The 24,647-nt window shown below is 38.2% G+C and overlaps 1 protein-coding gene across 2 annotated transcripts in view; it reads right to left on the bottom strand.

Moving 5' to 3' along the window:
• The window catches only part of mgll (monoglyceride lipase), a 44,113-nt gene that overhangs the window by 6,940 nt on the left and 12,526 nt on the right, over nucleotides 1-24,647 (bottom strand). For both annotated transcript variants that reach the window (XM_047380033.1, XM_047380025.1), the window contains 5 exons: nucleotides 19,936-20,042; nucleotides 16,847-16,983; nucleotides 6,516-6,626; nucleotides 6,044-6,133; nucleotides 2,154-2,369 (listed from right to left, as the gene is read on the bottom strand). In XM_047380033.1, the coding sequence (XP_047235989.1) occupies nucleotides 2,154-2,369; nucleotides 6,044-6,133; nucleotides 6,516-6,626; nucleotides 16,847-16,983; nucleotides 19,936-20,042 (661 nt within the window). The remainder of the gene's footprint in view (nucleotides 1-2,153; nucleotides 2,370-6,043; nucleotides 6,134-6,515; nucleotides 6,627-16,846; nucleotides 16,984-19,935; nucleotides 20,043-24,647) is intronic.

Below are 24,647 nucleotides of genomic sequence, written 5' to 3'. Positions count from 1 at the left end.
GTTGATCATCTATTTAATGCCAAGTATTAAGGTTATCTTTGGTCTTTTTTTCTGATTCAAGAAATGGGAACAAATTGTGTCTTTGCAAGAGCTGCCAAAAGAAATCCAATTAAAACTCTTTGCTAAATAGTTTTTTTTATGTGTAAACACCACACTGGTTTAAGAGTCTTTATGTGCCTGAATCATTCGCATACTGAATCATTGTCAGGTGGCTTAACAAGCAAAACATTCAAACAGCATTCCATGATTCAAAGCTTTTCCAAAATGCTGTATATGTTTTTAATCAAATACTTTCAAATACTTTTTTTCTGAGATGGAAAACCCCAGATTTTTATTATGTATCACATGTGTCATAAAGCACTGCCTGAGCCTTATGGACATTACTTAAAAAAGGAATAATCATGACCTTCCTATCCTTTCATTTATCTCACTGGTTTGTCTTCCTCATTTTAATCTCTATATGATAAACCCTGTGATAATGTGTCTAAAATTAAACCTTCCTTCCTGCAGATAAGAAAGTCATGTAGGCAGTCTGCAGTCTGTTTATCAGTATTCAGGAAATTATTTGCCTTTAGACTCTCATGTTTTCAGCATAATCCATTAATGATAACCTAGATTACTGGGAATCCAATTGTTTTGACCTTCCACAAATAACCATAAGTATTAACTATCAAACTAACACAACTCCAGACAAGTACAACATATGTAATTTTTAAAATGCCAGAATGCAGTTAAGTAATAAAAAAGTGATAGAAAACATTATTTTAGACGTTATGTGGCTCCCCTTCTGGTATCTTGACTATGCCTCCACTGCCTCATGATCTAAAATCCACAACCTTTAGCAAAAGCACTTATTTAGCTGTGTTACACCAAAATATATTGGCGATTGTGATTTCTTCTCTTTATTGTTATAATTTTCTATAGAATCTGAAGACCAAAAATTTATATTTTAAACAAATTGAATCATTTCTATAAAAAAACAATTTCTTTAGTGCTTCCCAGTCAGATTTCTGATCACACCACATTACTAAGAATGCATTAGTAAAGGTTTTTAAAAGACATACGTCTTAATTGCGATGTATCCAAAGATGTTTATATTGATAGATCTCAGTGCTGCATTTGACACAGATGCTCATAACATTCTGAATAGTAGACTTGAAGAGTGGGTCGGATTGTCTGGTTTGTGCTAAAGCAATTATAAATTTGTGTAAACAAACATCGCATTTGGAGTCCCTCTAGGCTCTATCCTCGTGCCATTTTTATCTCCGTAGCTCAAATTATGGCATACTACAACAACTCTTACCATATGTATGCTGATGACATGCAGCTTTCTATTTTTGTGTCACCACATGACCATGGTCCATTACATTCACTGGCTCATTGTGTCCATATCATCATATCACCAATCCAAGTAATCACTTAACTAGACCTAATGCAAAAAGAACCTTAGTGTCCTCATGGAGTCAGACCATATAGTCTATAATAAAATCAACCAACAACACCCTTAAAAATGCTGACAGAATAAAGGGTTTGATGTCAAATCTAACACTATGTTTTATAGGTTAGATTATTTTAATTGTGCCTTTATCTTCCCATGTAAAAAATTAATCTGGCAGCTGCAGTTCATCCTAAATCAACTGCAGATAACTAAAATCAGAATTCACCAGTTCTGAAATTACTGCACTGGGTCCTATTTGTAAAAGTATAGAATATAATATCTTGTTGATGGTCTATAAAGGCACAAACTGTAATGGTCTCGGACCTACATTTCTGGTCAGGTATGAACCATGTATACCCCTCCGGCCATCAGAAACCTGTTTACTCAATGTTCCCAGGACCAGAACTAATCAAAGAGAGAATTTAGTTTTCTCAGTTCTCTGAAAAGCTGAGATGTGAAACTGTTGGTTCATTTAAATCAGGACCAAAAACATTACTGTTTTCCACAGCATTCATATCTTAACTTTTTATTTGTTTAAGGTTAATTTCAACATTTCTCTTTTTATGCTTAAATTTTACGATTTTTTTTGTATGACTTTTTTTGAAATGTGATTTTCCATTCTATACAAATAAACCTCCCTAACCTTCCTTTTAAGAAAATATTTTTTTTCTTTTACCTCTTAATAAGATTCACCTCAGTGTGAAATCATACCTACCTTTAGTTTTTTGTCTGAACTTGCGGTATTCTCATACATCATCTTGGAGCCTCGGATGTCACAGAGCTTGTCAGCGTCGCCGTGGAGGAGCAAGAAAGGCCAGCTGATGGATGGGATCGCCCTCTCGATCCGTTCCGCCGCCCCCATCAGCTGCATGCCAAACGACACCCGTAACCCTCCATGGTGGTTCAGCTCATCAGCGTCGTACGCCTCCACCTGACAGGAGACATCCATACAAAACAGTTATAAGAAGAAAGGACAGTGTTATAGTGTTGGATGGACTCTGGCATAACATTGTTTTGCAGCATTCTTCCTATGCTTTGATGTCAAACAAGGTTTCAGAACAGAAAAAACATATTTGTCCGTTAAAAAAGAAAAGTACTGCATAGAAATTAAGATCTTAAAAACACAATGGTGGGCAAAAAAACAACAACACATTTCTGCAAACACAACCTCTAAACCAAGAGCTTTCTTCCACACAGTAAAGAGGCAGCTCTATCTCTGATGCACAAGAGCAGCCAAGAAAACCCCTTCTGACATGCTTTCTGTTTTGTTGTGTTTTGTGAAATATTGTGGGGTTTTTTTGCATTTACTGAATGTGCATTATTTTTTCAAGCACAGGTATTTGGTTTGTGGTTCTTGGATGCTGGTCATTTTGCAGTTTTGGACTCGTGTCTGTAAAGCAGCTGAGTGCAGGCTGGCCACAAGAGCAGATAGCCTGACTAACAAACATCAGATTGTAATGCCATTGTTACTACCTAAAGAGCAGAGCAACAAAAATGTGTAGTATTTAATACAATAATCATTTCAAATCTAATACAGTGAGTGGGTGATTCTTCTATAGTTTTTGCTATCAACATAGCAATAAATAAATGTGATAGACAGTAGATATCTTATAATTGTTTTGTCAATGTATTGTTAATGTACTTTTTTTCCAATGATATTGACCTCTGCAAGTCATAGCCATATTATTTTGATTCATTTACCTTTTGAAACCTTTTTTCAAACTAATCAACTCTATAAACTTAACAATATCGTTTAAAATAGTTTCCAATTTAATCACAGAAATGACCTATTTTGTGCTTCATTTCATTGCCTAAACTCATGTTTGCCATGACTTTTCCTGAGTCATGTGCTATGGCTACATTTTTAAACAAAGCATCTGTATTTGGGAAGGAAACATTTTAAGCTAAAAATAAGAGGAGCTGTAGGAAGAAATGTGGCAATACAAAAGACAGAGGCCCATAAAAGACAGGAAATGAATTGAAAGCAAGGACTGGTAACCAAGAAAGGAGGGTTCATATGAGTTAAATCAGAATTTTCCTGCAATAGACACACATTGTGCTCTATTTCATATATGCAATGTAATAAGGTAGATCACACACAAAAGTGTTTGGCTTCTGAGTACACACAGCTGTGATTAACTGTAATAGAAACAGTTTTAGTATTATGTCACAAGTGATAAAATACAGAAGAGCTGTGAGTCAACAAGTGTAATTCAACAGCTTCTCTCATCTTAGCGGATAAAGGCTTCATTTTTGTAGCAGTCAGAGCTTTCAGGGACCCCTCATGCTTTGACACGCTCATCACAGACGAGACCGCATCCAATAAAACTGAATAGTTTCATCAGTCTTTATTGACATTAGATGTTTACAGCATGCAAGTCAGCATAGAGGGGATACTATATGAGAATGTTCTGGCAGTCGGTACATCCCCGAAAATCCAAAACCAACATGTGGTATTTGATGTTCAAAATGCTGGAACGATCCCTGCATGTGGCCTGTGTCACAGATATTATTGATGCATTCTTCTTCAGATTTTTGTATTTTCTGTCAGGATGGCAGATTTAATTTCTTGTGCCCGCATTTTAAAATCACCCCAAACAGACAAGACAGAGCTGATTCAAAAGCTTTTTATGTATCCCTTCACTGCAACGTAGCCTAATTACATTTTCGTTTTTATTCTGTCACCTTCCCTGTGTACCCCGCCTCTCGCCCATAGACTGCTGGAGATAGGCACCAGCTCCCCCGCGACCCACTATGGAATAAGCGGTAGAAAATGACTGACTGACTGACCTTCCCTGTCTAACTAATGAAGAAATGGTGAGATTTTCTTTTTTTCACATAGGGCCATGTTTTCTGTGTGCATCATTTTGCAGGTGGAACAAGGCTGACGTTTTTCAGCAAGTATTTAAAATAATCATCTGATAAATGAAGGGGTAACATTCCAATCCTATTGCATTTCCTCTTTGTATGATTTTGATTTGCAGAAATGTACTGAGCAGCATGGTGGGAGTCCAACTAAAATTGCTGTCATACTGTTCTATATCTTGCCAAGAATATTGACGTATTGAAAACACATTTCACATTAGGTCAGAAAGATCAAGTTGTGTTAGGTCTTTAAAGTATGTCTATTACCTTTCATGTACTTCTGAATTTCAGAAAGTGCTTGTGTATTGGGACCAAAAGAGTGGACTTCACAGGGTTCTTCTGTGTTATGACTGGGGACGCTACTTTCACTGTAAGGCAATGCAGGAGTTTTATTTTCCTACTGCATACGTCTTTCTACACTATTGAAATAACAGGCAAACGGTATACGAACAAATGACCACTATTCTGTGATTAATACAAAGAAAGATTATATTATTCCAGATTATATTGGAATAATGTAAAAAGTAAAAATTTCTTCACGCTTTTGTCGGAAAACCTTGATTTATGCTTAACACAATATGATCTGTTTACTGAATTAGTTCTGGTTAAGGTCCTTTATGCTTTGAAACTGTTCCCATTTGGACTTCAGGGATAGGCCACTAAAAACAATGCATGAATGAGTAAACACTATGTTAGGGAATAAATTGGAGAAGAAAAACAACATGTTTCTTTTTTTCCACATTTCTTAATGTGACCAAGGATATTTAAAATGCTCACTGTGACATCTGGACAGACCAGATACAACTCTGCTTCTAGTTTTGCTTTGACTAAATCCTGCCAAGAAGATTTATTATTTATTGTCAGTTATTAGAGATGGTATCGATGTGATCCAACATCTGCATCAGCTCTGATACTGACATAATTTGTGGAACAGATATTGGGCTGTGATCGCCTAACCATCCATTAATCTTGACGCCATGGGCATGTGTTGTCAGTCACAGTTTGGCTAGTTGTATCAAAAGTACATAAATTGTACATAAACAGGTGTTTCATGTATGCTTCTTTTAGATATATTTATCAGATTTGCTAGATTACTTAAAGCAGGGTTCCCCAATAAACATGCATGGTTTCTATCGTGGTATTGTGGACGAGTGCAACCCTATTACATATATACGGTTGATTCAGTTTTTCTATACATTTATACATGCACTTTCACCAACTTAATTTTGAATTTATCTTTATTTTCTACATTGAAACAATTTTTAATTTCAGTATGTTTTCTACTGTTTCTGTTTCGGAACCGAAAAGCCACGAAGCGGCACTCATATCTGTTAAAGCCATCTATTCTTGTACTTCCTCTCGCTTGATGTAGGAAGCAGAATTAGCAGGATGTGGGCCTGCTGAGGTACGTACACAGACAACTAACTGATAATGTCACATGAAGCTGCACAAACACGTTCTGAGGGTCACTGAGGGTGTATTTGGCTCTCCTGGGGTTAAGCTACAGGCTTATGCAAGCTATTTAAAAGTGAGACAATGTACATTCACCTTGTTCATAGTTGCCAAACAGGTGTGGTCTTCATCCTGGGATTGTACAAATAGTGCTTGACTTTACATGAATGTACACAATAGGACACATTACACCCATGAGACACTGACACATCCGTGCTTGATAATTCAGTTACATCAGCAACAGAGCAAACCAACCCAGATTCGTGGCGATTGACATCTGTCTCTCACCTGCTTCTTGTCCCGTGAGACCCATTTGGACTCGATGGATCCCAGAGTGAGGCTCGGCAACATGTGGTTTAGGAGCTTCGCCACGAAAATCTTAGGAGAAAAAAAGCCAGCTCAGAATTTGTTTTGATTGTTTTTACATTCTGACACCTTCACCAGGAGAATCTTTCTTTGTATGATTATTTTCACAGTTCTGTTCATATCCAAGTGTTTGCCTTTTTTAAGTTTGCGCCACATTAAAACACACATTTGTTCTTATTAAAAAAACATATGGGAAAAACAAATCTCTATCCTATTGAAGCTTCTTAGTTGATGTTTGGCTTTGAAAAGATGACATATTTGTTGCAAGAATTTAGTGAGTGACAACTCAAATCTGCTGGTCATCCGCAGCATTATTGACAGCAGCAGGAAAGGAACAAAAAGCAAAAATGAAAGAAGTGCGGTTCAGAGAAACACATAGAGCACAAGGCGGTACCTTAAAGGGTGTCGCTGACTCTGGGTTCATTTGGACCATCGGAGCTATCAGGACCATTCCAGCAAAATCACCGGGCCTTTCACAGGCAGAGAGGATGGAGATAGCACCGCCCTATGAAGGACAAAACATCATACAAAGTTTTAGTTTCACCTGATTTTTATTTCAGATTAATTGTAAATCCTGGACTTTTTCATCCTTAAGACCATGACGCATATCAGGACATATCACTGGCTTTTAGTGAATGTAGTTTTAGCCAAAAAGTTATCCTCATGGCGGGCGCTGATGGTGTAGGGGTTAAGCACGCGACCATATACGGAGGCTACAGTCCTCGAAGCAGCCATCCCGTGTTCGAGTCCCGGACCCGGCGACATTTGCCGAATGTCTCCCCCTCTCTCTACCCCTCTTTCCTGTCTGCCTACTGTCAAAAAATAAAAAATAAAGGCCACTAGTGCTGAAAAAATATCTTTAAAAAGTTATCCTCATTTTCAGTCTGAAAGTAACACTTCTGATCAAACCATTATAATAAAAGACTGTAAAACATGAGAATTAAACTCGTACTATTTATTTGTAAGACAGGATCCAGACCTATTTGACCTTTATTACAGAACTATTGATTGAATGATTGCCATATTGAAACTTGAAAACACATTTCACAGGTATAACTGGTAAATATTCATACTGTCTAGTATGAGAAACCTAAACTAAAGACCTTGTTGTTGTTAGTTGCATGGCTGTTTAAAAGTGCTATGACTGGTAAAATATGCATAAATGTTCAAATTTAGTCTGTATTTCAGCTAAAATATCTATAAGATGAGGGAAAAAGCCTCTATATTAAGCTTAGAACAGCATATGTTTTACAACCATGCTATACTGGTGAGTTGTGATATTGAATGTGATGAAGGTTCAGTCTGTCCTGGTAAAACCATGCATGTGACGTAATTACTGAATACAAAATTCAATTTCATCAGGATGTCTTGGAGGAAGAAATGCAGAACTTTAGTCAAAACCAATTTGAAATGAGAGCACAAAAATACAGATACTGAAAATACAGAAAACAGAAAAGAGCAACAGTTAATAATGTGTAGTTAATTGATAAGGTTTAATAAGATGATCAAACGTTTTTTTTTTAACAAATAATAGGGAGAATCTTCTCTACTGTGACAGCACTGGAAAGGTCACACCAAAGGAGGTGAGAAGGTCTGATGCAAAGAAAAGTGGGAAAAATACCAGGAGGTCAAGACCAACGTAAAACAATCCATCTTTTGTTTATTTGGCTGTGAGTTTCCACCCAAATTCTCTGTTGCAGCTAATGCACACATACTGAGAAATAAATATGTATAAAAAGCCCTCAGGGCGAAACACGCACTGCTTGACTGCAGCTGTCATCAGCACAAGGCCACACTTTGACAGCCAAGCAGATATTTCCTGTTTCTGATTTAAACCCTGTGATGTAGGCTGATGATAATTAGCAGCTCTGTGACCATCAGGACTAAAATCAATTAGCCATGGCTGACTTTGGTACAGATCCTCTCCTTGTGTGCAGTTATTGGTGGAGACACAGACAAGCATCCTGCATGGATAAATCTGTCTTCATGTCGCTCTCTCGCTCTGATTTAGAAACTAACTAGCTTTATCTTTGCTTTTCTGAGCGCTCTTTGTCTTTTGTGTGAATATTCATCAGCCTGGGGCCAATGGCAGGTCTGCTAAAAAAGAAGCACCACAGGAAGACAGAACAGCTCCCACAAGAAAACAAAGACATGTCTGCTTGTGAACACACACACTGAGTTTGGAAAAGAGAAGCTTGCTTCCTCCGCGTTTTGTTTCCTGTTATATCTCCCTATATTCCTCATCACACCGACAGTAAAACTTCCATGTGTGAAAACAAAAAACATTTGCACAATGCCTGGATTATCACTCGACTTCAGGGTAAAAATGTGTGTGGTTTATGTAACACCCAACATATGTGATCCTTCTAATATTATTTAAGGAAACAACATTGTTTGTTGCCCAGAGGTCTAGTATATGTGTAGATGGAAACAGCAACAGGAGAAGAATTGAGAAAGTGAAGCTTTTTCAGATACTGATTACTGCCCACCCTTCACTCTTTTTCTCTGAACTTTGGGTGGAAGGATGAATGCTGGTATTGTCCCACTGCTCTCAGACACTGGATCGACCTCAAACTGTAAAAAAAAAAAACTGTCTGATGAGCTAACAGACAGTTCACGTATTTCACAGCTATTTTACTCACATTACAGGATCTAAATACAACAAGTAAACTGATAATAACTCAACAAGAGGTGTTTTATCAAAATGTACTTATTTTTGATTGATTTATGATTGATTATTTTTATCAGTTTGATTTTATCGTTTTTGACTTAGTCAGTGGAAACAGAAAGAAATTGTTCTGCAGTCCCTGGGTCAAGGATTCATTAAAGCCTTAATGAAAAAGGCCAAATCTACACAACCTGAGAACAGGTTTTCAATTACAAATCTGCAAACTAGCCCTAAGATTAAGTTTAGATAGCATAAACATTAAAAAGATTAAAAACATTTTTGCTACTTTTGCCTTGCAGCAAGAAGGTCTCGAGTTCAAATCCCTTTCTTTCTGCAGGATTTTTAATGTTTTCCTGATGCATGTATGGGTTCTCTTCGGGTTCTATGGCTTCCTCAACATAGTCCAAAAACCTGACTGTTGGGTAAATTGGTTACTCTAAAGTGTGTGTGGTTGTCCTTCATATCTTTGTTTTCTGTGGTTGACTGGCGACTGGTCAAGGCTGTACCCCGCATATTCCCCAATGACTGCTGTATATAGGCACCAGACCCCCATGCCCCTTTCTGCCACGCTGCCACCCCATCCCACCCTTCCAGGATAAGTGGGTTTAGACAAGAGATGGAAGTAAAAATAAATTTGATTAAAAATGCTAATACCAATTAATAGGAAGTATAGAGCTGTGTTAAAAATCCAGTAAGCAAGTTGGCAAGTTAGATTACAGCTGGGCATGGGAGATGCTGAATGTGTGATCCATATAGAGGAAAAAGATGAGGAAACAGACACTAAACAGTGAATAGCCGTTACATAAATAGCTGGCACTTGGGAAGTAGGACAAATGAGCCATGGCCAGAAATCCTGCTGGAGAGGGAAAAAAAAGTTTAGATGGAAGGAGAAGAGGCTCAGACTGAAAGCCTGTTCCTATGAGCTTATCCAAAGCAGCTGAAATTCCTTAGTGCCAGTTTAGATGGGGAACATGCACAGAGGGGTGTATGGGTGCTGTTTGAGTTTAAATCATGCTACAGTGACAAGTTCATGGTCCTGACATGCTTAAGCTCATGATAAAAATCTGAAATCTATAGCTCTCCAGGGATTGATCACATAACAGACAAGAAGGGGCATACGAACAGCTAAGATACAAAGTAGAACCCCTTAACCTTTTTTAGTTTTATCAGAAGGATTACCAGCGAAAACCAAATATTATTAGTAATTTGGACTTTAGCTGCTCTTACACCAATGACCCAGCTTTCTTAATTAGACTACAATGTTATTACTTAGTTCAACTTCAGTACCAGTAAAGACTTAGCACAAGATGCTTTCCCCTACATAGAGGACTTAATGATATAATTGCCTCTTTAGAAAGATTGGTTTAGAACCAGCTCTTACCAGTAAAACCCAAAGGATTATTATTGTTATCTGTATCATTGTAATGTTGGCCAGAGATTTTTAGATTTCTCAGAAGGATTCATAGATGTTTAGATTTCTTAGGATTGTAGTATCATTTGATTTGTTTTTCTGTGTCTGTATCTGTGTTTACTTTCAATGTGATTGTATTGTAATTGTATGTGCAGCGCTTTGAGTGTCTCGTTACTGAAAAGCGCTATATAAATAAACTTACCTTACCTTACCTTACCTTACCTTACGTAACCTCCCTTCTAAAGGAAAGGACCAAGCATTTTTACTGCAGGTATTGTTTCTCTGATATTGTGTCTGGATCCTGCAATCTCCATTACAATCTGAGCACACATGGTGGAATCTAGAGATGGTTCATTGTCTTGTAGTTCTTACGTCATTCAAGGCCCTTTTAAAACAGATTCATGTACACACAGAGGAGCCGAGGAACAGGCTAATGGAAACAGGATGCATCGCTTCAACACTGGGAAGCTGGAGAGTGAGGCCTATGAAAACACACACACAACACTGTACATGGGCTTGGTTTCCGTAACTGGGGTTTTGTTACTTTTAAGGAAAATAAAAGGAAGGAAATGGAATGAAAATGCAGTGAGGTGAAGGAGGAGGAGGGATAAAGAAACTGACAGATACAAGATGGTGGATTTACAGGCAGACTGATGAAGCAGATATCTAGACAGAGCCCCATCAAAAACCCATCAGATGAAAGACAAAGATGAAAAAGCAAAAGTTGTGAAAATTTGAGAAAGAGAAACGTAAAGATGAACAAAAGCCTTGGGGGAAGATGCCCTCAGCTTATTTCTGATATTTACATACTGTAATGTCTAAACATGCCCTGCCTTCATCTACAACTACAACAGTAGTTTTCATTACAGCCCCAGTTTTATTCAAATAAAGAAATAGTATCCCTGGATGTTCCTCTTAACCATGAACTATAAAAGCCAAATTATTCAAACACATCAATCAAGTGATGTTTAAAGTCCCCAAACGCTTATCTGACTGCAATAAGTAAGGCTTAATTTACAACAAAGAGAAAGAAGTGGTTACAAAATTAGCAAAAACATTAAAGTCACATTTACTAAAAGCGTACTACAATTTCATTAGCCTTGAAGGTAATCTAAATAGAGTGGAATAGAATAGGGGAAGTCACCTATCAGGGATCCTGATCAGATACTCTTATCGCCTCCACTGTCTCCTTGATGACGGAGCTCCTTCCCCTATCTCTAAGAATGAGTTCAGCCATCCTACAGAAGAAGCTCATTTCAGCCACTTCTATCCAGAATCTTATTCTTTAGGTCAGCGTTCATAACTATGGTGTACATTTAGGACATCTTCAGGTCATTAGAAAAAAAACTCTCAGACACTTGGGCCTCAGAGAGGAAAGCCTGCTGCAGGTGACGCAAATATGTCATCAATGTGGGACAGTTGCAGAATGCAAAGTTAATGTCACCAAAAAAACAGTTCAAGCTTCTAACAACACCTCATGAGTTTAAGTTGCTCCATGTTTTCTCTGCCCTTTTGCTACAGTTGTGTTATATTAGGTTGTGTTCAGGTTGTGAAATTTACATAGCGGAAAATTATAGAAGCGAAGCTAATTTTAAATGATAAATCGAATCAGTGGCACCATTTTTCTGAGAACTTATTTTCTGATTATGAGACCTGAGGATGTCCTAACATGTACACAGTACATATCTTATGATCAGAAGTGAGACTTGAAAAGTAGATGGACTGGTAAATCAGAAGCCTCAATTTATGGCTCAGCTCTTTCCTCACAGAGCGGAGTAACAGACACCATGATACCTGAACTCCTCTGGTTGATGCAGAGACCGACTCCGCCCTAGATGGAAAAGTCCACTTTTTTCAGGTGAAGAACCATGGTCCTCAGATTTTCTGAAAAGGTATCTTTATAAGTTCACATTTTGGGGGTCAATCCAGGATTTGTCTACAACAGCCAATTGTTCTGAGACATGATATGCAACAAATGTATACAAAGAGCAGGAGACCTGATTTTTGCTTAAAAATGCTTCAAAACAGGATTGTTTGTTAGAATGGCTACCTGACTGTTATCTAATTAATAAGTATTAAGTTTCCAAGCAGAAATCTACAAAAAGGATGCTACCAATAAACATTCATTAAGACAGAGCTCTCCTTTCAAATACTCTTAGAAATTATGAAAAAGGAAAATACTGATACAACCAGGCTAAAATACCTAAAAAACTTGGAGGAGTGAATGTTCCTGAAAGGGGGCTAACCTCCAGGGGGTCTTTGGTGTCTGTGGCTTAGATCTCCTCCTTGTCTGCCCCAGGTCCAGGGGGCAGGTCTGTGCCTCCTAACACTCACTTTTCCATATTTTTATGGAGAAACCTTGTATACACAAGCGTGCTCATACTTACAAACATACGTGTTTGGATTCAGGTGTTAACAGATACACAGATGTTCTATATTGAGCCACAGATATTACTAAAGAAATCTTGCATTCATTAGTATGTGACCTAACAATGCTGTTGTTATATATGTTTTTGCAGGTGTAGAAACAGTCTTCTAGGGGGTTATCTTGTATTCTCTTCGTCCTTCTTTCTCTCCTCTATTCTTTTCTCCTCTCTCTTTTTCCTTTTTCCCGGCCTATCTGTCTTTCTTTCTTGCTTCTTTTTTTTTACCTTTTGTTTTCATCTCCCTGTCCATTGCAATTGAAATAATCCCAAAGCAGTTTCTAATAAAGCTTTTCTTATATATAAGCAGAGCTTTTGAGCGTTAGCTGTAATGCTCCACTTGTGAAAGTAAATCTGTTGGGCTTCTTCTTGGCACTCTTGACAATAATTCTGAGCGCTACTCTGCCAGACAGGATACATTCTTCAAACCATCTAGTTCTAGTTTATTCATAACTTAATTAAATCTGCAACAAAACCTTTATTTGTGTTGAGTATCACACACTTAATGGTTTACTGCTATGGAAAGGCTCCACACTGAAGAGGGAAATAGTTCTGCAATGAATTTGTAGTTTTTGTCTGTGCTCTCTGATCGTCTTTTATAAGATATATATGCAGTAAACTTATTATGAGCTGGATATGTTCCCGCTTTGTGCAGCGTTTCTACTTATTTCTTTCTCTATTCATCCCCTTATCCCATACAAGATGATAGAAAGCATGACACTATGTCAAACACTTGTAAAGTACAAGTACAGACTGTGAGTAGCTTGTTAATCTGACAGAGACAAGTTCAATGAGATCCAACTTGACTCAACCCACAAACAGCGACAGTAATCATCCATTATGTAACTCATCTCTAATCATTTGACTCCTTTTCAAACTTTATAGCTAACATTTAACTAATATTTAATGTTAGAAGTACTTTGTTTACAGTTTATACCGGCACTACATTCTACATGGAAACAGCCGTGGTAATCTGACCATGTTCTGTAGTTCTCTGCATTTCCTAAGCCTGCTGTAATCGAGTTTCTTGTCCTGCTTTACTGATCTAATCACTTTGTGAAAGGGCCCTGCAGTCCAAGCTCCTGTTCTCTGTATTCATGCTTCGGTGAAACTCAGCCCCTAGGGCAGACTTACCACCTCCAACAAGCCATCATCCACTACCAACAGTAAGCTACCTCAACCTTATCCTGCACAACTCTCCATAACTTCGTCCGAACAACAATAACCTCTCTCCTCTCCTCCTCAGTGCCAATCCAGATCCCTCCAGCACATCCAGTCCGTGTTCTGCCTTGCTTTGTACATATTCCAAATAAACTATTAAACTGCTGTTCAGTCTCCGTAATTGTGTCTACACTCAGGGCCTTTTCACGGCACTGTACATCTGTCCCACAACTTGGAGGACTTTACTGTTTAGGTAGATTTTAAGTGATGCAGAAAGAAAGGGCTCTGCATATTTGGTTTATTTAAAAAAACACATTTGTTTTTATATTAACATGTCTTTCATAAAACTGTAATTACACAGAGTATAAATGTATGCATTATAACAAAGAAAATCATAAAAAGGTGTTCTAAGGTTATTTATAGTCATTTATGGATCAGAATTGACTAATATTGGTATCGGAGGATCAGGGCTCTGATCGGTGCATCTCTAGTAGTGATACTGAGATACTGTGAACCTCCACATTAATTCAAAACACATCACCCTGAGAAACAAACACTTTAATGGTAGAGATGTTTTACTGGTTTAATGATGTGACACCAAGTTTGTTCTATGGCTGTGGAAAACCAAACCGGTTCTTTTAAAAAACAGTTAAGAACTGTTTCCAGCTCCAGTTCTGAATGAGAACAGGAAGCACTTTAGTGGAACATTTCTATAAGAGGTTTTAAAAACAGTAAGCATAGAGTTTGACTGAGCTTGTTGCTACTTCCCTGCTGTCATCTGCCACTTCATATTGAACAGTTTTGTATGGAAAGTAAGGCAGCCATGTTAAATGAAAAGGACCTTTTCTACCAAAATACAGATGACACCGAAAAGTTTCACAGAATGTTAAAATCTGAAATCTTCATGTGAACTGAAAGTAATGGTAAACTTTAACAGGCAGAGAAAGGGTCAGTGAAATGACACCGTTAGTTAAAAAGAAAAGCTAACAAACTTTCCCTGAAATGTTGGCATTTGCCCTTTACAAACAAATAATACACGTGGTGATCTGATTGAGCCAAAACAAATAAAGGAGAAGCTTAAAGTGAGAGAAGAATTGCCACAGATACAGTGTCTTGTGAAAGTACTCGGCCCCCTTGAACTTTTCAACCTCTTGCCACATTTCAGGCTTCAAACATAAAAATATAAAATTCTAATTTTTTGTGAAGGATCAACAACAAGTGGGACACAATCATGAAGTGGAATGAAATTTGTGTCAAACTTGTTTAACAAATAAAAAACTGAAAAGTGGGGCGTGCAATATTATTCGGCCCCCTTGTGTTAATACTTTGTAGCGCCACCCTTTGCTGCAATTACAGCTGCAAGTAGCTTGGGGTTTGTCTCTATCAGTTTTGCACATCGAGAGACTGAAATTATTGCCCATTCTTCCTTGCAAAACAGCTGGAGCTCAATGAGGTCGGATGGAGTGCGTTCATGAACAGCAGTCTTCAGCTCTTTCCACAGATTCTCGATTGGATTCAGGTCTGGACTTTGACTTGGCCATTCCAACACCTGGATACGTTTATTTGTGAACCATTCCATTGTAGATTTGGTTTTATGTTTTGGATCATTGTCTTGGAAGATAAACCTCCGTCCCAGTCTCATGTCTCTTGCAGACTCCAACAGGTTTTCTTCCAGAATGGTCCTGTATTTGGCCCCATCCATCTTCCCATCAATTGTGGCCATCTTCCCTGTCCCTGCTGATGAAAAGCAGGCCCAAACCATGATGCTGCCACCACCATGTTTGACAGTGGGGATGGTGTGTTCAGAGTGATGAGCTGTGTTGCTTTTACGCCAAACATATCGTTTTGCATTGTGGCCAAACAGTTTGATTTTGGTTTCATCTGACCAGAGCACCTTCTTCCACATGTTTGGTGTGTCTCCCAGGTGGCTTGTGGCAAACTTTAAATGAGACTTTTTATGGATATCTTTGAGAAATGGCTTTCTTCTTGCCACTCTTCCATAAAGGCCAGATTTGTGCAGTGTACGACTGATTGTTGTCCTATGGACAGACTCTCCCACCTCAGCTGTAGATCTCTGCAGTTCATCCAGAGTGATCATGGGCCTCTTGGCTGCATCTCTGATCAGTCTTCTCCTTGTTCCAGATGAAAGTTTAGAGGGACGGCCGGGTCTTGGTAGATTTGCAGTGGTCTGATACTCCTTCCATGTCAATATGATTGCTTGCACAGTGCTCCTTGGGATGTTTAAAGCTTGGGAAATCGTTTTATATCCAAATCCAGCTTTAAACTTCTCCACAACAGTATTTCGAACCTGCCTGGTGTGTTCCTTGGTCTTCATGATGCTCTCTGTGCTTTGAACAGAACCCTGAGACTATAACAGAGCAGGTGCATTTATACGGAGACTTGATTACACACAGGTGGATTCTATTTATCATCATCAGTCATTTGGGACAACATTGGATCATTCAGAGATCCTCACTGAACTTCTGGAGCGAGTTTGCTGCACAGAAAGTAAGGGGGCCGAATAATATTGCACGACCCACTTTTCAGTTTTTTATTTGTTAAAAAAGTTTGACACATCCAATAAATTTTATTCCATTTCACGATTGTGTCCCACTTGTTGATTCTTCACAAAAAATTATAATTTTATATCTTTATGTTTGAAGCCTGAAATGCGGCAAGACGTTGAAAAGTTCAAGGGGGCCGAATACTTTCACAAGGCACTGTATGTTCTTCTTTAATAGTTTAGTGGTTCTGACAAGATGGTGGTACGGATATAAAACTAGCTAAGTTCTTTTACCAGTTAATCCTGATTTATTTTAATTCTGAGAAGCATAAAAGGATGTGGTATGGCTTGACAGAAAGACTAATTTATACGGATATTATTTCAATGTCCTAGAAACTGTTGAGTTCACACCATTCCAGATAGAGTTTAACTCTAAAACATTCAATAGACCTAAAAAATAAAATATGGGATTGTAATTCAATACCAAACATAGAAGTATCATCTGCCATGAATGAAAAATCACTGAAAACACTGAAGCAGGTCCTGGGAGGTGTCTTACCATGGAGTGTCCCACAATAAAGATGGGAAGATCAGGGTGGCAGGACTTCATGAGGTCAATGTGCTGCAGGGAATCCCTGATGTAAACCTGAAAGTCCCTGATGTTCATCCTATCTCCTTCACTCTGACCGTGACCAACTGTGTGAAAGAGAGATAACAGGAGAAGAGGACCGATGAGTTAATATGCATGAAATATTCAAAGACCTTTTCTGTAAAAAACTCTAGGTTTTACAAAAGATTTAGGTAATGGTTTTGTTGTAAGAGATTAACTGGCTTTTAACACACTCTTCCTCTGTTACATAGTGATCATTCTGTGTTGTTTTAGACAAAAAAAGGACAGAAATAATGCATAGCTTAAAGGAAATTAACGTGTTGTGCCCCAGCCATGAGATGAAGCATGGATTAAACTGTACACAATCAAAGAGGCTGGTAGGAAACTGCATCTTTAAATACAGAATTAATTTACTTTAATCCATCCCAGGAAGGAGTATTCACAGCTGGAATCCCTGATCCCTAGGGGGGCGTATAAAAGATACTACTACTTCGAAGAACCTTTGGATCCAAAGTTGACTATGATCTGGTGTTTGTGAATCCAGCGTTTGTGCTAAAAAGGATCTATATATTTTAGGAATACACATGTAGACTGCTGTTTTTGTAACGCTACCGATGCTATTTGCTAAAACAAGATGCTAAAGGCAGTTTAAAACGTCAATTGATTTTGTCTTTGCTATTAAATAACAGTAAAACAGACACACACCATGTAACTTTGCCTTTGTTCCTAATATCGATAACTAATGAGCGCTCAAGGCAGCAGAGCTGAAAAAGATACTTTGAATGCTGTTCTTATATTTTCTACTTATATGGTTCTTAAACAGAAACTGGAATTGACTCGTATCGGGATCAGCAGGTCAAAGCTTTACAAAAATCAGAGACTGCAAATCGGCCTCAAATTTCAGATCTGCTCACATATCTAAATATGTGTACACTTTTAGATGATACTGAAACAATGTTGACTGCTAACAGATGGAGTGTTTGCAAGATGGAAGAACCTTCAATCTGTGCAGGTTGTGGATAAACGAGAAAGGTCCTTAATATAGAGAGAAATACCCATGAGAAAAAAGATCTCAATTGATAAAGTGGGTTAGGAGCTCTCTAAGGCGACGTGTGTTTCTGTGCATCTGTGTTTGCAGAGAGATGGGTGAAAAATAGTGTCTGCAGGGACTTGCTCTAGTTCACTATTTTTCATTTAACAATGTCGTATTTCAAAAGGTGTCACAGAACATGTGTTTTGATTCATTCACTTCCTCTTATTGAAATTGCCAAGAGTTCACTTAGGTTTCATTTTTTACTTCAGCGTCTCTTCTCTGCCTTTTTGTTCCACTTATAAATAAAAAGAGAAACGAATTTTATTTTTGTTCACTGAAACTAACAGTAAAACAATAGACATGCATGGTTTTACAATCTTCTGACCCTTGGAAACAATGAACAAATACCATTAATCGAAGAAATAAAAGTAAAGATGGAAACTGCAAGTTGTTTAAACAAAAGACTCATGACTACAATGTGATAACTGTGGCTTTAAATAAACCAAGAAGTTGCCAAGGTTCTGCTTTTGGTCTGGTGTGTGATTGGTCACTGACGGACTGTGTGACATGTTAAGACATGCACTCACATGTCACTTTATTAGGTGAACCTGTTCAGTTGCTTGTTCACCCAAATGAACAAGCCAATCACATTGAAGTAACTTAGTCCACTTAGTCTACACATGAAGAGGTGACTTGGTGAAACTCAAATAGAGGATTAAAATGGGGCAGTAACTGGATTAAGGTGAGTTTTAACATAATAAGACTGTCAGTGCCAGGCGGGGGCGTCTGAGATTTTCAAAAACTCTTGGGAATCCAGCACTCAGGCAACTCTCAAATTTACAAATGGTCCAAAAAGGAGAAAACATCCAGTCAACAGCAGTTATGTGCAGGAGAATGGATATAGAAAGATAACAGTGGCTCAAATCACGCATTAGAACCAAGGTATGCATGTCTGAAAACACAGCACGTCAAACGTTGAAGCAGATGGGATACGTCAGCAGAAAACCTTAAAAACAGAAAACCATAAAAACATGTAACTGAGGTTACAATTCACACAGGATTACCAAAACTGGATGATAACAGATTGGAAAAATGTTGCCTGGTTGATTTGTCTATTTCAGCTGCAACATTCAGATGGTAGGGTCAGAAATAGCATACAGCATGGATCCATCCTGCCTTCTTTCAGTTGTTACGGCTGGTGGGGATAAAGTAATGGCAGAAGGGATATTTTATTGGCACACTTGTTTAAACACCATTTTCTAACTGAGAGTTGTTTGCTGATCATCTCTTAATGACCACATTGTGCCCATTTTCTGATGGCTACTTCAAGCAGGATAAAAAAACCATATCACAAACACAATTTCTTGAACATGACAATGAGTTCACTTGACTCCAAAGGCCTTAATTGTCACCAAATCTCTATCTAATAAAGCACCTTCAGGATTTTGTATAACAGGATTTGCATCATAGATGTGCAGCTGACAAATCTACTGCGACTGTCACATTTTGTGCAGCTGGGGTGCTGCGATCTATATCAACTGCTGTCATGTTGACATAAATCACAGTCTCTGATGAATGTTTTCTGACTTCTTGAGGAATCTGTGACCAAAGAATAAAGACATTTCTAAACTTTGTAACAGCAAAGTGTGCAAATAAAGTGCCTGATGAACGTAAATCCAACCCTTGACATAATGCACTGTTGTGCAGAATGCAAAGGATTAACCTAAAGTCTAAAACCCAGAGAATAACAAGTCTATGTCTTGTTTTGAACCAGTTCTTCCTGCTCTGAGCGGTCAGGTAGACAATGTTCTTAAAATGTATGTACAGCAACAAGTTTCAGAAACTAAACCAACATACACTTACAATGAGATCTATAAAACAGCTATATAATTTCCTCAAACAGAATTATCTGTGTCAGCCAGAGCGGTATGTAACTTCTGATAAACATGAGGGACACAGTGAGCGTGGGTGTAAATGTATGCATGAGCTTACGTTTGTCACTCACCATGGTCATGTGCAAACACCAGGAGGGAAAGTTCTTTCAGTTTCTGTGCAATTTCTTCATATGGCCCACTGTGCTCTCCTGCTCCATGAGCAATAAACACCAGAGCCCTGAGAGGAGATGACAGGAAACATTTTCAATTTCTCTGGAACAGATCTGTGTGAGGCCTCTTTTATCTCCTTTCTGTCTCGTTCATGCGGAGACAAACTGAAGTTCACGTTCTGCATGGGAGTGGCATCCTTCCTTGATTTACTGATAGGGTCCTGTTTATGGCTGGACATAACCACAAAATCTCCCACTGACAGGCCCAGTCGTTAAGCTGAGGAAGGACCAAAACTGAGGATGATTGAAGAAAATCATGAGCAGCAGCAGAAAAAGACAAGCTGAGAGTGAAGCAGGCTGTGTGTTCAGAGACAACAGCTATCATCCATCTGTCAGGCTGCTTGTCTCTACACACCCCTGCCTGCCTGACTCAAAACACACACATGAGAAGCCACCAAAACACAGCATAACACATTAATTTAGTGATAGCTGCTACTGTATATTCCTGCAGTTCTTTCTTGACCAAAACAAAAGTAATGTTTGAGAATATGAGCTAAAATGAAGTTTTCAACAATTCCCTGTTTAGTGAAGCAGCATCCATGAGGGTGTTTTTTTTTATCTAAAAGCTTTCAGTGAAGTTATTTATAATGTACAGTGCATTGCAAAAGTATTCACATCCCTTTAACGTTTTCACATTTATCACACTTTAACCACACACATGACTGCCTTTGATCACAGGTGATATACCGACACGAAGCAGTGAAAAAAATGTGTAGAAGAAGTAGAATATATGTATAAGTAGAAGAAAAATATTACATAGTTCTCCCAATTTATTACAAAGAAAACAGAAAAATGTGTGCATCTACATTCCCATCCCATTGAGGTAGGCAGCCATGGTATAGGTATAAGAACCTAACCCTGCTCCACAACTTTCTCCTTGACCTGTCTGCTGTATTCCTTGGTTTTCATGCTGTGGCTTAAAATAAATGAAGCAACAAAAAACAAAACATATCAAGGGGTATAATTATAAGAAAAAAGTTGAAATTTGAGGGGAGTCTGAGGGGGTGAGCTTTGAGCCTCTTTGATATCAGGAGACAGTTTAACCACTGGGGGCAGAAGGTTCTGAACACCACTGTGGACAGATGGGGAGAGGGGAGTGGGAAGCAGAAGAAGACGATTAGAGGGTTCAGGGCAGGGGATAAATATGGAGGAGGATGATGATGAAGAGTTTTGAAAGTTTGGAACAGTATCTTATAATTAGGATAGAATTGGACAGGGAAGGGATATAGGTGAACAATGGTTGCTACTGACAACCCTTATTAATATATGAGTTTGTGACCTATAGAGCCAGAACAGTTTCTTAGAAACGCATATGTACATATATCTGTAGCAACATAAACTATTGCTATAGGCAGCAGGCTGACATGCAGGATATGCCATGTTTCTACAAAGAAATTAAGATCACATTTCTCTTCAACAGCAGAATTAATGTATAAAAGGTCTCGATTTGTATCCTATTGCTTATACACCACAAACGTCCTCGAAAAATGTACAAAAGACTAAAAAACCTAAAGCACTGCTTCCCAAGTGTCGGTTCCCCAGTCTCTGAAAGTCTTACAGTGCTTTACTTTTTCAATTAGCTTCTATTATCAAACTATTTTCTAACCTCTGAATCATTAAGGCCCCTAAACTAAAGCGATGAACCAGTCTTACGTCAACAGATAATAGATATTATGATGGTAAATTTTGCGGTTTTGAATCTAACTTGCAAATGATGAATAAACTGGATTTTAATTAAAGAATGGGGCTTATCATTTGATCTGATTTTATCAAATGTTTTGCATCCTTTATCGGTGCATACTAAGCGGGGGAAACTGAGCATTCCTCCTCTCAGTGGTGCTAAGAAGCCTGCAAGAGCTTCACTAATCAGCAGCAGACAATTAACCCAAATGCATTCAGCGACAGAGGAAGGAGGGAACAAATTGAAACAATGAGAAAGCGAGTGACAGCGTTACGGGTGGGGTGGTAAAGGAGGAGCAAAACAGTAGTGGCTGTTCATCAGGGTTTCTATTTCACTCAAAGCTCTTTCCCTCCTTTTTTAGGCACCAATCGCTCTGAGCTAAGACTTCCTCTGCACCCCTAAAGAGCGAACTTGAGTGTGAATGAGTGTCTTTGTGTGAGCATAATGTTCTGCAACACACAACCAGAGGAGCTGTGGTGTATGAGTTTGGGTGATGTATTAATTTAGCTGTGCTGTCTAGGCAACTACATGAACAGCATGCTGCAGGCTCCATTTGAAATTTCCTGCTTTACTTTTCAAGATGTTCTCTATCCATCATTTCCCAAAATAGTTCTTTGATGTGCTGGATGATCTGGCTTTTAATTTCCATCCTTTAATACAAACAAGTGTGAAAGAAATTAAGTGAATACTGTTTTCTGTTTAAAGGTCCTGAATACCCAAAACCAGTGGCCCCAAGTTGATAACAAACACTGCTGACAGCTAGGTGACATGACTCAGGCACCCTCAGTATGTTGGCTTAGCCATGCAAAGCCAGGTCACTATTTCCACCCACTTTGCTAAAACCTGCCTGTTTACACTTGTAAGGCATTTGTTTTGCACTATTACTTCAATTTGCTGCAGTTTTGCAAGAACTTCTGTTATGGTATTCTTATAAAAGAAACAATGATAGTCAATACTTCCTTTAAACATCTCACCAGATCAATTTGGGGGTGAATTTCAGGTTCCAAAAAGTATTTTTTAGGACAAAAAGGACTCTTTCAACTTAAACAATTTGTGACCATGCAGATTTGTTCTTTTTGCTTTTTTTGTTACATTTAATTGTCTTAGATTTAAAGAAAAAAAATCAGACAAAGATAACCTTAGTAAATTGAAAAAAAACCTGTTTTCAAATGAGGATATTTCTATAGCTGATAATCAGATAAAGTTGTGTTCAATTTCAAAAGCCACATCCAGGCCTAAATACTGCCTGATCTGTAAATCACTTGAAGTGAAGTCTATCTAAAGACATTCAACAAAGTCATTAACATCGATCCATCCTGAAAGGGATACTCATATATTTCTAAGGCTTTGGAACTCCGGTGAACCCCAGTTAGAGCCTACATCCACAAATGGAAAAAACATGGAACAGTGGTGAAAACCCCTGGGAGTTGCAAACCTACCAGTATTACTCTTAAGAGCTCATCCATGACTCATCCAGGAGGTCACAGAAGAAACCAGATACACATCTAAAACCCAGTGGGCCTCACTTGCCTCAGTTAAGGTGAGTGTTTATGAGTTGCAAGTTCAAAACCACAGCTGGTCAAAAAAAATCACAAAGATGTGTCTCATATTTTTCGAAAAAAACATTTTCCTGATACAAATGATACCGGCAAGTCAACCTCGAAATGGCTTAAAGTCGTTACTCAGGTTGTCATTGTCTGATAGTAAAATCTGTTTTGACGAGCTGCAAAAAAAAGTATGGCAAAAAGCAAAAACAAAATAAATGTTAAAGTGTGAAAATACGTTTTCAAAGCACAATATTATCATCAATTCAAATGAGCTCTCTCTAAGCTTTATCTAAAGTGGAACATGTTTGCCCAAAGTGTGCATCATCACCTGCATAATTAATCCTTGTTTAGATCTGTGCTGATTACACAAAGCTTGAAAACATTCAGATTTTCCTCCTGTTTTGAAGTATTCTTTCTTTTCATTGCTTCTATCATGGGAACCAGAGACCTACTTATCTCTCACACAGCTTCTGCTGCTGGAACAACGTGGCTTAGGACAAGTCTTATTAAAACACCCAGAGTGAGAGACAGGTTGTGGCTCCCACTGCTTTAACACGGGACTAGTCCAAACAACCACAGGGTCTAAACAAAGCCACAGCCCTAATCCGCCTTATGTAATGCTAGTGGGGTGCAGCAAGGTTATAAGATTTATAAAGCTCTCAGTGGTCTTTAAATTCCCCACCATCACTGGTAAACATTACATAGTACAAGCACTTACCAGATATTCAGGCACTAGTCTGTGCAGCTTTTAGGCTGTCATGTTTTCACATTGCTGCTTCTAACAAGGTTTGAAAATCACACATCTTCATTTAGATGATCTATTAGATGATCTATTACTATTACTATTTAACTCTGCTTTTCTTAGCAGTATAGTGTAAATTATTTTGATGAAAAAGCATATATATGGAAAAAAAACAGATCATTTTTTCCGCACCTTCCAAATTTATTGACACCACTGATAGATGTGTATCATTGAAATAAATTTATTTTTTTCTGCAGGACCGTTATATCATAACTGTAGACGCATACAAACTTCAATCAAAGCACAATTAATGAAAGAAAACAAAATCCTACATTAGAATATAATTATATATTTTTTATGCTCATCAGTATGAATTTAGAGTTTGTAATCCACAATTTTCTGTTTTTCTGGGCTTTAATTATGACCTAACACTGAGGCGAATTTAGAAAATGGGTAAGATAAAAGAATAAACCACTCAAGTAAGCCAAGGAAACAACTACAAGAAAATAGTTACACCCCCACACTTTACTATGGCTACAGTCTGAACAGAGCTGGCCCAAGGCTTTATGAGGCCTGAAGCAGAACTTAATTTGGGGGCCCACACACAGTTAAGCCCACCAGCAACTTCAGCGCCACTGAACTC

Source organism: Girardinichthys multiradiatus, chromosome 1 (assembly GCF_021462225.1).
Source record: "Girardinichthys multiradiatus isolate DD_20200921_A chromosome 1, DD_fGirMul_XY1, whole genome shotgun sequence".
Classification (NCBI taxonomy): domain Eukaryota; kingdom Metazoa; phylum Chordata; class Actinopteri; order Cyprinodontiformes; family Goodeidae; genus Girardinichthys; species Girardinichthys multiradiatus.
The sequence above is the reverse complement of the archived record's forward strand: the minus strand, read 5'-3'. Positions and strand labels throughout refer to the sequence as shown.